This window comes from Muntiacus reevesi, chromosome X (genome assembly GCF_963930625.1).
Source record: "Muntiacus reevesi chromosome X, mMunRee1.1, whole genome shotgun sequence".
NCBI classification, from domain to species: Eukaryota; Metazoa; Chordata; class Mammalia; order Artiodactyla; family Cervidae; genus Muntiacus; species Muntiacus reevesi.
In genome coordinates this window covers 60058656-60071491 of record NC_089271.1, presented here as the reverse complement: position 1 = coordinate 60071491, position 12836 = coordinate 60058656, and the positions used below count along the sequence as shown (strand labels likewise).

Below are 12836 nucleotides of genomic sequence, written 5' to 3'. Positions count from 1 at the left end.
ATCATTTCTTCTGGATAGAGAAGCTCGATTAACAGCAACAAATTGTATGATAAACAGTTCAGTTTGCTTCAACCACCAGGTTAAAAAATTTTCTGCTGACCGCAACCCTAAATACAGTGATACTTCCACTACAAACCATAATACAGAACATAGGATAGGGTACATTAATATGATTCCTTTACATCGGAATGAAGCAGAAGGAATTTGCAGATTTCACTTTATACCAGACAGCAAGGACAGCAACCATGCAAACCCCAGAACAGAAGGGGATGTGACTAAATGTTTAACATTTGTTACAGCTGGCTGTTGGTTACATTTTTCGCTGTCCTTTTCGGTATCCTTGACGATTTCATCATTTCAAATGAAATAATGCTTTCGGGCCCACCCTGATTTGTTGAGAGCAGCTGCCGCCCCCGCCACATCAAGGGGGCGGGCCGCCGCGACGCCACAATCACTTCCGCCGCCGCAGTCGCGCCTGCCCCACTGCCGTCTGGAGGGGGAGGAGCTGGAGCCCCGGGCGCAGCGGCTCTGGCGGTCGTGGCGGTTGGAGGTCCGAGAGATCTGTTCTTCCCGAGAGCGTGCGGGGTCGCGACTGGGTGAGTGAAAGACTTTATTTCCTCGATCTCTTCCGACATGACGGTGGGGCCAGTCGCCGAGCGTGAGGGCGAGTGGCGGGGCACCAGGGTAAGGATGTGGGGGTGGGGGGCTCTACGGAACAGATTTTCGGGCTCACCCCTCGGGAAGGGGTGGGGCGGACGCGGGACCTGACCAAAGAGGGAGGCCTGTGTCCTCCATTGGCCCGATTTAGGACTCATCCTCCATCGCTGGCTCCTTACGTATGGCCCGGCCCCCGCTCGGGTGGCTTGAGTCGCTGTTCAAGAGGGGAGTGGTGGTCGCGGCCCTCTCTGCCTGTCCTCCGCTCTCCTCCTGGCTCCCTTCTTGGCTCCTCTGTGGAGCGATTCGTGGCCTTTCTTTCCCCGTTTTTCAGTTGTTTTAATGAATGGTAAAGGATGAAGTTTTTAGGCAAATATATTGTTCCAGGAAAAGAAATGCTGTCAGAAAAACAAATCATTCCCAGGGAAAACTGAATCCCCACACTCCCTTTCTTTTTCCCCCCTTCCCTGCCACATTGATTTGGATCTACCATTTGAGCTGATAAACGTTTCCCCCTCTCATTATGACATTGGGGACCCCCTCCCATCCTAGTGTCTTGCGTGCACGCATAGGGACACACACACGCACATGCCCACACATACACGGATGTGTGCACCCGGACGCACGCGTGCGTGCGTGCGCACACACACACACGCATGCCCAAAACATTCCAATGCAGCTGCCTTACCACTGCCCCCCATACTCAAGGTTCCTGAGTGTCCCCCCCCCCACATGCTTGGACACACATGTACAGACACCCTCTCAGACATTGTCACACTCCCCAGTGCCTTCCCCTGAGAGAGACACAGAATGACTGAGAGACACACAGCCTCCCACCCTCCGGTGCCTTTCCTGCCTCTCACCACCTTCCACAAACATACCTCCCCTTCTCCCTGTGCCTCTGCATGCTCTAATGAGCATACAACACACACACACACACACACACACACACACACACACACACACACACACACACACACACACACACACCCACACCCCCCCCCCCTCTGTGAGGCCTTACCCCTTGCCTGCCACTGACACACATAAGGGTATCCTTGGATTGCTGGCTCCTTTTTCCTACACCACTTACATGCATATTCACCCACACGCTCTTTCACGTACCCCTCTCAGGTGCTCCCTGTCTGCTACACGTGTCGAGACAGCCTCCTTCACTGGTCCCTGCCATGCACACACACACATTCACATAAATCCCAACTTGGAACATCCCCCCTTCCTGTCGCCACATCCATGAATACAGATGTTCTTTGATTGCTGGTGCCCACCCACCTGCCACATGCATGTCCCTCTCCAGTGCTGTCTCCCCATTGATGCATTTGTTCACACTGACACTTCTCTATTGTTGCCTCCCATTTTGATGAACACACACACAAACTGAAGGATGCTCCATCCAATGCCACTATACTCCTCCTGGCCTGCCATAGACACATAAACATAGGCATCCCTCCCTAGAGCTCCAGCCATCACACATCAGAACCACATGCACATTCTCTTTCTATCATACGTTCACATGCCCCTCTCCTCTGAAGCCACACCATGCCTGTCATTTTCATACCCACATTCACAATGGGTCTCATTCTGCCCAACAGTCATGCCTTTTCCCATGTGCGTCACCAGCCCTTTCCCTCTACAAACACATGAATCTTTCCTCTTCATGATTACTTGTCCCCCTTCCACCTGTCCTGCTCCTCCTGACAGACACTAGGCACTCTCACATACATAGTGATGGTGATCTATATTTTCCACCCTATTCCAATTTGCATTTCTCCTGTATGTCTACAGGGCTCAGAAAAATGCAGGCACCCCATAAAAAAAAACCACAGCCATCTTTCCTCTTCCCATGTTGGCACAATTCCAGTGTTTCACCCACCTTCTGAACGTCCAGTCACCCTCCATCTTCCATCAGATTCTCCCATAAGTCTGGCTTTCCTACAAACCCAGTTTTGTAAGCATTTTGCCAACATTACAAATGTGTTCCAAGTCTACACCTGACGGTCACTTGAATGCTATTCCAGGCCTTAGAAGAAAGTGAAACTAATTTTAAAGGCCCCTTATTCTTTTTTATTTTTTTACCTGCTGAAGTGAAAATAAATCTCCCTGCTCCTTTATTCTGAACTGATTTGACCTTTCCATCTCCAAAGTGTGTGCAGGGAGCAGGAGCCTTCCCACTCAATCCCCAGCCATATTGGAAACCCTCCTAAATAGAGCAAATGGGTCAGGAATCTAGCAAGCCTATCTGGCCCAAGCCAGCAGGAGGGTATCAGTCCAATACAGGCAGGAGGTATGGAAGAAGGCATGCTTATGTCAGTTTCAGGCCATCCACGAGCCAGCAAGAAAGGATTTCCAGCCAGAGAAAGACGCCATCCAAAGTCCCAATGCACAGATCAGCCCCCAGTCAAACCACCAAGAGGAGCCGATCACCGTTTTCCACCACTCGTCGTAGTTGGGATGACAGCGAGAACTCAGGAACCAGCCTGAATGCTGATAATGAGGACTACTCCAGGTACCCGCCCAGAGAGTACAGGGCCTCGGGGAGCAGAAGAGGAATGGCTTATGGACATGTTGACTGTTTCGGGGCAGATGATAGTGAGGAGGAGGGGGCTGGGCCTGTTGAGCGAGTGCCAGTGAGAGGGAAAACTGGCAAGTTTAAAGATGATAAGCTATATGACCCGGAGAAGGGCACAAGGTCTCTGACTGGGGTGGCCTCTCAGTTCTCTAGTTTTAACCATGATGTGAGAGAGGAGCTTGAGAAGTTAGACCCAGCCCCTGCAGCACGGTCCTCTGCTAGCAGAGCTGAGTTCCTGCAGCCAAATAGCATGGCCTCTCAGCCGTCTTCTGCTGAAGGCAAGGTGGTCACAAACAGCAACAACCTGGAGAGGGAGAGACAGGAGCCGAATTTACCTGCATGTCCCAGCAGGGCTCCTGTGAGTATTTGTGGTGGGGAAAACACTCCAAAGAGTGCAGAGGAACCAGTGGTGAGGCCCAAAATTAGAAATCTGGCAAGTCCCAACTGCGTGAAACCAAAAGTCTTTTTTGATACCGATGATGATGATGATATGCCACATAGCACTTCCAGGTGGAGGGAGACTGCCAGCGCTGATGAAGGCCACTTGGATGGCCTGGCAAGAAGGAGCAGAGGTGAGGGTTCAAGTGGCTACCCTGAGCCGAAGTACCCTGAAGACAAGAGGGAAGCCAGGAGTGACCAAGTGAAGCCCGAAAAGGTGCCTAGACGGCGACGAACCATGGCCGACCCCGACTTCTGGACATACAGCGATGACTACTACAAATACTTTGAAGAAGACTCTGACAGTGACAAAGAGTGGACTGCGGCTCTGCGTCGCAAGTATCGTGGCCGGGAGCAAAATCTGTCGTCCAGCGGCGAGAGCTGGGAGACTCTGCCAGGAAAAGAAGAGCTTGAAGCTGAGCAAGCCAGAGTGAATGCCAGTGCTGGTGCCAGTGCTGGTGCCAGTGCTGGCAGCAGTGGCAGCAATGAACTTGAAGAAGTTCGAGGGCCATCTCTCCAGGAAGAGGAAAGGGCATCCCCTGAAGAAGGAGAAGTTCCTTGGCTCCAATACAATGAAAACGAGAGCAGCAGTGAGGGGGATAATGATTCTGGTCAGGAGTTTCTACAGCCTGGTGTCTTCATGCTGGATGGCAACAACAACCTTGAAGATGACTCCAGTGTCAGTGAAGACCTCGAAGTGGATTGGAGCCTCTTCGATGGATTTGCGGATGGATTGGGGGTAGCCGAAGCCATTTCCTACGTGGATCCTCAGTTCCTCACATACATGGCACTTGAAGAACGCCTGGCCCAGGCAATGGAAACTGCCCTGGCACACTTGGAATCTCTGGCGGTGGATGTGGAGGTGGCCAATCCACCAGCCAGCAAGGAGAGCATCGACACTCTTCCTGAGATCCTGATCACGGAAGATCACAGTGCGGTGGGGCAGGAGATGTGTTGCCCCATCTGTTGCAGTGAATATGCGAAGGGGGAGGTGGCGACAGAGCTGCCATGCCATCACTATTTCCACAAGCCTTGCGTGTCCATCTGGCTTCAGAAGTCAGGCACCTGCCCCGTGTGCCGCTGCATGTTCCCTCCCCCACTTTAAGACCAAGGCTTTTTACTCCTGGTCTGATGATTTTCCCCATCTGAAATCCACAATACTGCAGGAGCCCTCTCCAAATTAACCATTGCAATGAATCAGTCAGTCGATTAATCTCCACCTGTTGATTCCTTGTGATTATTTCCAGTGTGAAAATGATTGTGTATGATTGTATTAAAAAAATCATACTGTGTTTTAGAGGTTAGAAAGGGAAAACCAAATTTTCTAAGTGCTACTTGAGATTGCAGCAAGAAGATGCATTTTCTAACCTGAGCAGTGAAATGTTGCATTTTTTTTCAGTAGAATATGTTGCTGTTGATTGTAATGTCAAGTTTCTCTGTTAAATTTGTCCAAGAGGCATCATCATTTCTGTTGCATGTTAATGTTCCTGTAATTGCAGTGCCGTAAAAGCTTATTAAAGTTCTCCTTTTGGTTTTACATGGTATAGTGGAATTGTTTGGTTTCATCTAAAACCGTGGTACTAAGTGACTTTATAATTGATCTCTTGCATTTGCCTCCAAAATAGGGTTTTTTGGTGTTCCCACTAGGAAAAAAAATTAGTTTCATTGGAAATACTGACTCCAACAACAACAAAAGTAAGGGTAATTATTTCTAAAAGTAGGAGTAAAGTGTATGGCTGTTGAACTACTAAAGGGGCAGAGTTTGAGTAAAGAATATTCTGTCAGTCTATGAGAAGGAAAGAAACAGTGAAAAAGCATAGTAAAAATAGTGATGGTAGGAACACATCCAAACAGACTGTAGAGGTGAAGGAGTTAAAATCCTCTTTTAGAAAATAGCAAGTCTCAGAAAGTAAAGCAAGTCTCAGAGGGAATGGGTAAAAATTAAAACTGTATGCTGATTGTATACATTAACACAGTGACATAAAAGGAACAGAGAAATATATGCCAGACAAATACTATGAAAAACAGAGGTACCCACCCACATAAAATGAACAGGTTTGAACCTTTGGCCATATTGGCTTCAGATATCTCTCTCTCTCCAATGAATATACATTTTAAGGTACAGGTGAAGAACTTCACCTGTTATTTTTACCTTCTTCCACAGAGGTAAGCACTATCCAGGAAATGCTGTGTTTACTTCTTGTCTACCATTTTTGAAGTGTGTGCGTGCATGTGTATTTGTGTACATATATATGTATATGTGTGTATGTATCTCCATAACCAATACAGAGTTTTTTAAATGGACATAATTGCTAAAATGTATCATTTTGCAGCTTTATTTTTTTCACTCAACATTGTTTCTGAGATTTAGTCATTTTGATACTTGCCTTTTAACTGCTGTATGCTAAATATTCCATTGTACACTTACCACAGTTATTTATCTATTCTTTCATTGGTGGACATTTAGTTTCTTCCCAGTGTTTTGCAACAGTGAGCATAATTAAAAGATGTTCCTCTGTACATAGGTGTGAATTTCTTTAGGGGTAAGTACATGGAGGTAAAATTTGGGCATCTTAGGGTTAGAGCATCTTCATTCTAACTAGATATTGCCAAACTGCTCTTCTAAGTGATTGTACTAATTGAAACTCCTCCCAACAGTTGGAGAGCTGTTTTCAGCATCAACAGCTTGGCTATTGCTAATGATCAACCTCACTGGCAATCAGTGCTGTGTAAATTAATGCAACAATGAAACTGATTGTGTCCATCAGAAAGTGATAGTTTTTCTTCATGATAATATCTAGTTTGGGCTACAAAGAGAAGAAATGGCAGCACTTGTGCTGTGGGTATGAATGTAACAATAGCAGCCTTTTCAGGGCAGTTTGGGGAGTAGCTTGGTTTCAAAATGTAAAGTGATGCATGTCCCTGAGAGCAAGTTAGATATTTTAGTTGTATGGAGTTAATACTATGCAGCAGTTAAAAATGGTATGCACTGATATGGAAAGATCTCCCAAGACATAATGTTAAGTAAAAAAAGCATATCATGGAGCAATATGTACAATCTTGATGTATTGATAAAATAAAACCTTACAAAACCAAACTATATATGAAAATGCATATAAGTGTCTGGAAGGCTGCAAACCTAACTGATGGCAGTGGTTGCCTCTGGGGAGGAAAAGGGGCTTGGAAGAAAGTAAGGAATGAGGCTTTTTTTTTTAAGTTAATCTGCTGGATATTTTTTTTCTGTGTCAGTGTTTTTCCATGACTGTTAACAAAATAAGCCAAACCAAAAAAGTTTTCAATTGATAAAAAATAAAGGATTTTTCTCTCACTGCAAGCACGGAAACCTGTGGTGAAAGCCACAGTCCTTTTTTCCTGCAGCTGGTCAAGCTGCTATTTATAACTTCGTCTCCCAGTCATTCTGTGTTCCCCCTTGGCCTTCAGCCAGCACCTCAGCTGTCATGGTGTCTCAGAAGTCTGCGACTTTGGGGGCCCCCATTGGGTGGGGTTGTGGTAGTTGGCCTAACATTAACCTTTGTGGTGCCCTGACTGGCATCACACAAGGAGATGTGTGATGAACCCCCTTAGGTCCTGGTTGCCTTCCTCCCTGCTCCTTGTGGAGCGGCAGCCCCAATTTCCCTTAGTCAGTCTTGGTACGTTCATGGAAAGGGACCTCTCCCCAGGGCCTGTCTGAGGAGCCTGTCACTGTGGAAGGTCATGCCAGAGGTGAGACTCTCCCAACTGGAAACACCAACAAGGCCCGAGACCCAGGCCCAGGGCCCACACAGTGTGAGCTGACACCTCAGTCTCAGCACAAAAGACCTTTATGCCTGTTTGGAGGGATGAAAGCAGAGGAACCCAGGTCTTGAAGCATTTGCTCCTGTGCTGCTGTGGTGCTGGGGGTGGTGGTGGCCCAGGGGGCAGGATTGGCCCTGCCCTTGGCTGCCCATTTCCCTTGTTTCTGCCAGTTTCTAACCCTCTCTCCTCTCTGACAATTCCCCAGGTTGCCCCATAGCTTTCCAATAAAACCATTCTGCTTAAATTAACTAAAGTTGGTTTCTGTTGTTTGTAACTAAGAACCTCAAATGGCACACTTAGCAACACCATAGCCCACTTTTGGGCCTGTTTTCCTAGTCATACAAGATACCCTAAATGACCAAGGGTCAGGTGATTTCAATTTACAGTGCTGCTGCTGCTGTTCTTGAATCAGTAATCATGTCTGAATCTTTGTGACCCCATGGACTGTAGTCCTCCAGGCTCCTCTGTCCTTGGGGTTCTCCAGGCAAGAATACTGCAGTGGGTTGCCATTTCCTTCTCCAGGAGATCTTCCCAACCCAGAGACTGAATGCTCATCTCCTGCTTGGCAGGTGGATTCTTTACCACTAAGCCACCTGGGAAGCCCTTATTTACAGGTCAGTGAACCCCTTATTGGCACTTCCTGCTGTGGTTCTAGAACAGTAGGCTTTGGGGACCACGACACACAAAGCAGTTATTTTTGAGGGTAAGTTATTTGGTGTATTCATCGAAGGTGCCACCCGTCACACTGGACATCTTGGTTTCCCGGATGTGAAATAAATAGCCTCCCATTTTAGTCACTGATTTGGAGCAGAAACCACTTCATCTTGCAAGAGAGCACCTCAGCTTCCTGAGGTCGTCCCCACAACTGGTGCTACTGCTGAGCCATCATAAGGCTTTACCTTGTTCTAAGGTACAACCTTCTCTCACCCTCTGTTCCAGCTAGATCCTTCTATTAATTCATTTGTGTCTGGATCTCTGACTTGAAATGTCCTTCCCAGTCCTGTCCATTCCATCTACTCTCTAACAAGCCCTGTTCACGTGCCAGTTCCTGAAAAGATCATTTTTTGATAGCTCTAGCTCCTTTCCTCTCTGCGTTCTCTCCCTGTGAGTCCTCGTGGTCAGGAGCTCTCTGTGTCTGACTCGTTTCCATAGTCCTGGCACTCAGTACCAGAAACCTTTGCTGACAGGATGAATGAGTCCCACCCCCAAGGTAGGCTCAGAGTAGGGACTATGTTCAGAGAACGAGGGAGGTGTCTCAGGGAGCTGACTCCCAGGTGCATGTGACCTGGCTTCAGCCCCCTCCCCACCCACAGCCTCTTCAGGCCCTGCCCCCTTCTTCATCCCCTTGGCCACTCCTCCTTACACCCTTTGTCCTCTTTTCTGTTTGCCCTGGTATGGAGCAAGCCAGATTCTGGGACCCTTGAGCAATACTTTGAGCCTGCCATGGCATTGACATCTGCAGAATGAGACTTTCCTGCAGGTTTCTGTTGACCCCTGCATGCCTCTTATACTATTTCTGTCCTCTGGACCTCGCTATCTCAAAGAGGGATGGAGAATGTTAGTGAGGCTTTATAATCCCTGCCATTTGGATAAGATTTCCCCAGACCTCTTTACATTCAGTGATGTCCCTGGACCCTCCCGTCAACCCCAGGAGATGAACCATCAGGAGACTGAGGTTCAGAAGGGAGAGCAGGAGTACGTGTGCATGGCGGGGATGTCTTTTCTGTGCCTGGCCCAGTCTCAATGTGGTGAGGAGCAGGTAGGGGTCTTGTCCTCAGCATAAAAGTCCAGCCTGGTTCCAGTTTGACCCCATTCAGGGTTGCTGACCACAGGCAATCCAGGCTGTCAGCCTCCCAACAGCTCATTGAGGGATCAGGAAAGAGAAACCTGGGGGTGTCCAGACAGGAGGACACTAGGCTTTTCGGTGGGAGGAAGAGGAGAAACAAGACCCAGATTGTAGAGGAGTTCTTCCACAGCAGCTAAGGACTGGGAGACAGGAACCGCTTACAGAGAGTTGGAGGAATATGGCCTAAGCAGGGCCTGGGAGCCAGTCTGAAGGAAGGTAGGGACTGAGCACCAAACACATGAAGACAGATGTCCAGGGACCTAGAGGAAGCAGGCCCAAGGCTAAAGCTTAGCCCTTCCCTCAAAAAGCTTATAGTCTAGGCTGGGAAACAGATATGTAAAGAGAGGCTTACAGTCTACCATGCAAAGCACTGTGTGGAGGCAAACATGGGGTGACCGGCAAGAGTCATCTCATGGAGGCAAAGAGCTGTGTTGGCTGTCCTGGGCAGGGGGCGCTGGTCCTTCTAGGCATCCTGGATGAAACCACTCTGAAAGCATGAATAGGCATTAAGCAGGTGAAGAGAGGAGGGAAGGAGGGTAGGATGGGCCCTTTCCAGTGTCCTCTATCAGTGGGAGTGTCAGTCGGTTTGTTTGAAAGACTTTTTAGTGAAATATGGGCTTCCCTGGTGGCTCAGATGGTAAAGAATCTGCCTGCAATGCAGGAGACCTGAGTTTGATCCCTGGGTTGGGAAGATCCCCTGGAAAAGGGAATGGCAACCCACTCCAGTGTTCTTGCCTGGAAAATCCCATGGACAGAGGAGCCTGGTGGGCTACAGTCCATGGGGCCGCAAAGAGTAGGACACGACTGAACACTTTCACTTTAGTGAAACATATTAACATTTAAAATTCTCATGCTTTCTGATCCAGCAGCTCTACTAGTAGAATTTCTCCTCCATGAGCAAAAGCACAAGGTTGTTTGTACAAGGATATTTATTGTTGCATTGTTTGTAGTAGCAAGAAACCAGAAAGTATGTCAATGTCCATCACTAGGGGCCTGGTTAAATAAATTATGGCACAGCTATCAGATGCTTTGCTAGACAGCATGAGGCAGACCTATTGCAGTGTCAGTATCCCAAAACCAAGAAGTTAAAAGTGAGTCATAGAAGTAGGCACAGTTACCAGGCATGTTTCACAGAGGATACATGCATGTCAGTGCTTTCCTGTACATAGGCTGTCTCTGGAAAGATACACAAGAAACAGGCACTGAGGTTAGGGGTGAGGAACCCCATCCTTTACTGTATGCCCTTTGTCCCTTTGGAGTTTTCGTTAATTTGATATTTTTAAACCCTTGTATGGATGGACAATAGAGAGAAAAGAGGGAGGGAGGCAGGAGGGCAGAGACCTCTGGTGAAGGCAACTGAATGAACAAAGTCAGGGGCATGACATGGCAAGGTGTGTGTGCATGGCCTCCTCAGGAACCAGAAACTTCAATGTAAGCAAGTCTTATCGAGAGAAGAACCGCAAGTTCGGCTGAGGACACAGTGTGGGGCTGGAAGGTAACCCAGCACCTAAACCATGTCCACTAACATCTCAGGTATGTAAAAGAGATGTCCAGATTGTATATGTGCGTAACAGAGGAACTATCAGGAAATCTACCTCAGCCATCATGTTAGCTAACAGTAGTAGGATTACAGGTAATTTTAATTTTCTTTCCCTTTTGAGGGCATTTCTCAAATTCTCTTCAGCAAGCAGGTGATCAGAGCAAAAAGGAAAAAACAAAACTGGAATGTTCCTAGAACACTGACTCAAGCCTCTCAAAGCTGGCTCTTCCTGATGGAGGCCAGTTCAGGCTAGCGAGAGACCAGGGCATCTGGAGTCAGGCCTTCATCAGAAACAATTTTCATGCTAATTCACTGTGAGTGGTGAGCAAGGCACACACCCTTTCTCAGCCTTGGTTTGCTTATTTATAAAATGGGACAAAAGAATCCCTATCTCATAGGGTGGCTGGAATGAGCAAAGGAAATAACAGATGGACAGAATACACTACACTATATAAGCATACGGGGATGGTTGTTATTGGTTGTTATCATTTCTTCAGGCTCTTTTTTTTTTTTTTTTTTTTTTTTTTTTGCTGGAGCTGCAGGAGCCTGGGGCTCAGAAGAAAAGCCACTACTCCCTGGGTAGAAAGAATGCCCCCACATACATCATTCTCTCTTCAGCAACTGAGCAAGGCTGACTCCGGATGCCTGGCCCTGGTCTGGAGAAAAATACTTAGCAGGAGTCCAACATTCCCTTTGGAAGCAGAGTGCGGCGAGATGGGGGAGGAGGAGGAAGCAAAATGTTTGCTATTTTTTTTTCTGTGCAATTGACTCTGCTGGCCAAGGCCCTTTGCTAACCACTGTCTGTATGCACAGATGGCGGCTGAGCCCCTCTCGTGAAGGGCTTGGCTTCCTGTTGAGCGTGCCCACCCCGTCCAGGCCCGCTGAGGAATGTGGGCTGGTCCCAGCTGGATGGGCTCTGTGTCTGCCCCGGCCCCTCCCTGAGCCCTGGCCTGACCCCTCCTCAGGCCTGGATGAAGGAGCTTCTGTGTCCTGGGGCCCTGCCTGATTAGGCACGGTTGCTGCACTGACTCCTCCCTCACAGGCTGGGCACCGGGAAAGAAAAGCCTGAGGCTTGCCCAGAGTCCTCCCGGCTAAGAGTGAAGCTCTTCTGGGTCTGTGGGAGTCGGAAGTTCCCACTGGTCTCTTTGTCCCTAAGTGAAGGGGTCCCAGAGTGACAGGTTCAGGCTGATGAGGGTGGGAGCTTCTTTGTTTGGGCTCTTAGTGAAAGCCTGGACCATATACCTGCATATCTGATGGACCCCCAATCCTGATCCTGTGTGGGTTCTGCAGAAGTAAAGCTTCTTTCATTGGCTGCAGGCAGGTAGAGGGGTAAGGCCGGTGGTCACCAAAGTGTATCATTAGAGTGTTAAAAAGTACCTTCCTTCACGGCCATGGGTGGGAGGCTGGGGCTTTGTCTTTTCTGTTTTTATTTTTTCTCTTCTCTGCATTTAAAGCTACTTGTTAGGTCTGGTCCTTGAGTGAGTCACTTTACCACTCTGGGCCTCAGTTTTTTCCACCAGTAAAATGGGACAATAACCTCATGGGACCACTGTGAAGAGATTATGACGGACTAGTGTGGTGGCCATATATAGGAGACCCTCTAGAAGTGGCATTTCCTTCCTATATTTACTAAGCACTTCCTTTTGGGGAACACTGGGGAGTGCAGAGAGACCAAGACCATCTCTGCCCTCAACAGTTTCAGCGGTTTGAGTCCCCTTGGCCTCTAGTCCAGGTTTAACCTTGAGCCCTGATTCTGCAGGGGATTCTAGCCCATCCCCTAGGCTCAGGTATTGCTTTAGTCCTATTAGATTTCAAGGCTCAGGCTTCCTCCTGCCTTAGCCCAGCAGCTGGAGCCCACAGCTTAGAGACAGTCCTCCCTGGGCAGCCTGCCAACCTGCTACCAAATACTTCCAGAAGTATTCAATATATTGCACACTTTTCACAACAGCTCTGCAGAGGAGGTGCACCGATCACCAGTC

The 12836-nt window shown here is 48.2% G+C and overlaps 1 protein-coding gene across 3 annotated transcripts; it reads left to right on the top strand.

Annotated features, from left to right (window-relative positions):
• Positions 1-472: 472 nt before the first annotated feature.
• PJA1 (praja ring finger ubiquitin ligase 1) lies at positions 473-5711 on the top strand. Of its 3 annotated transcripts, none has more exons than XM_065916100.1 (2): positions 473-596; positions 2981-5711. In XM_065916100.1, the coding sequence occupies exon 2, from the start codon at positions 3048-3050 to the stop codon at positions 4779-4781; it is 1734 nt and encodes a 577-aa protein (XP_065772172.1). In that variant the 5' UTR covers positions 473-596; positions 2981-3047; the 3' UTR covers positions 4782-5711. The 3 variants fall into 3 exon arrangements, with proteins under 3 accessions (XP_065772172.1, XP_065772173.1, XP_065772174.1); XM_065916101.1 differs by having other exon boundaries at positions 488-596; positions 2987-5711; XM_065916102.1 differs by lacking the exon at positions 473-596 and having other exon boundaries at positions 2464-3175; positions 3740-5711.
• The last annotated feature ends 7125 nt before the right edge of the window (positions 5712-12836 follow it).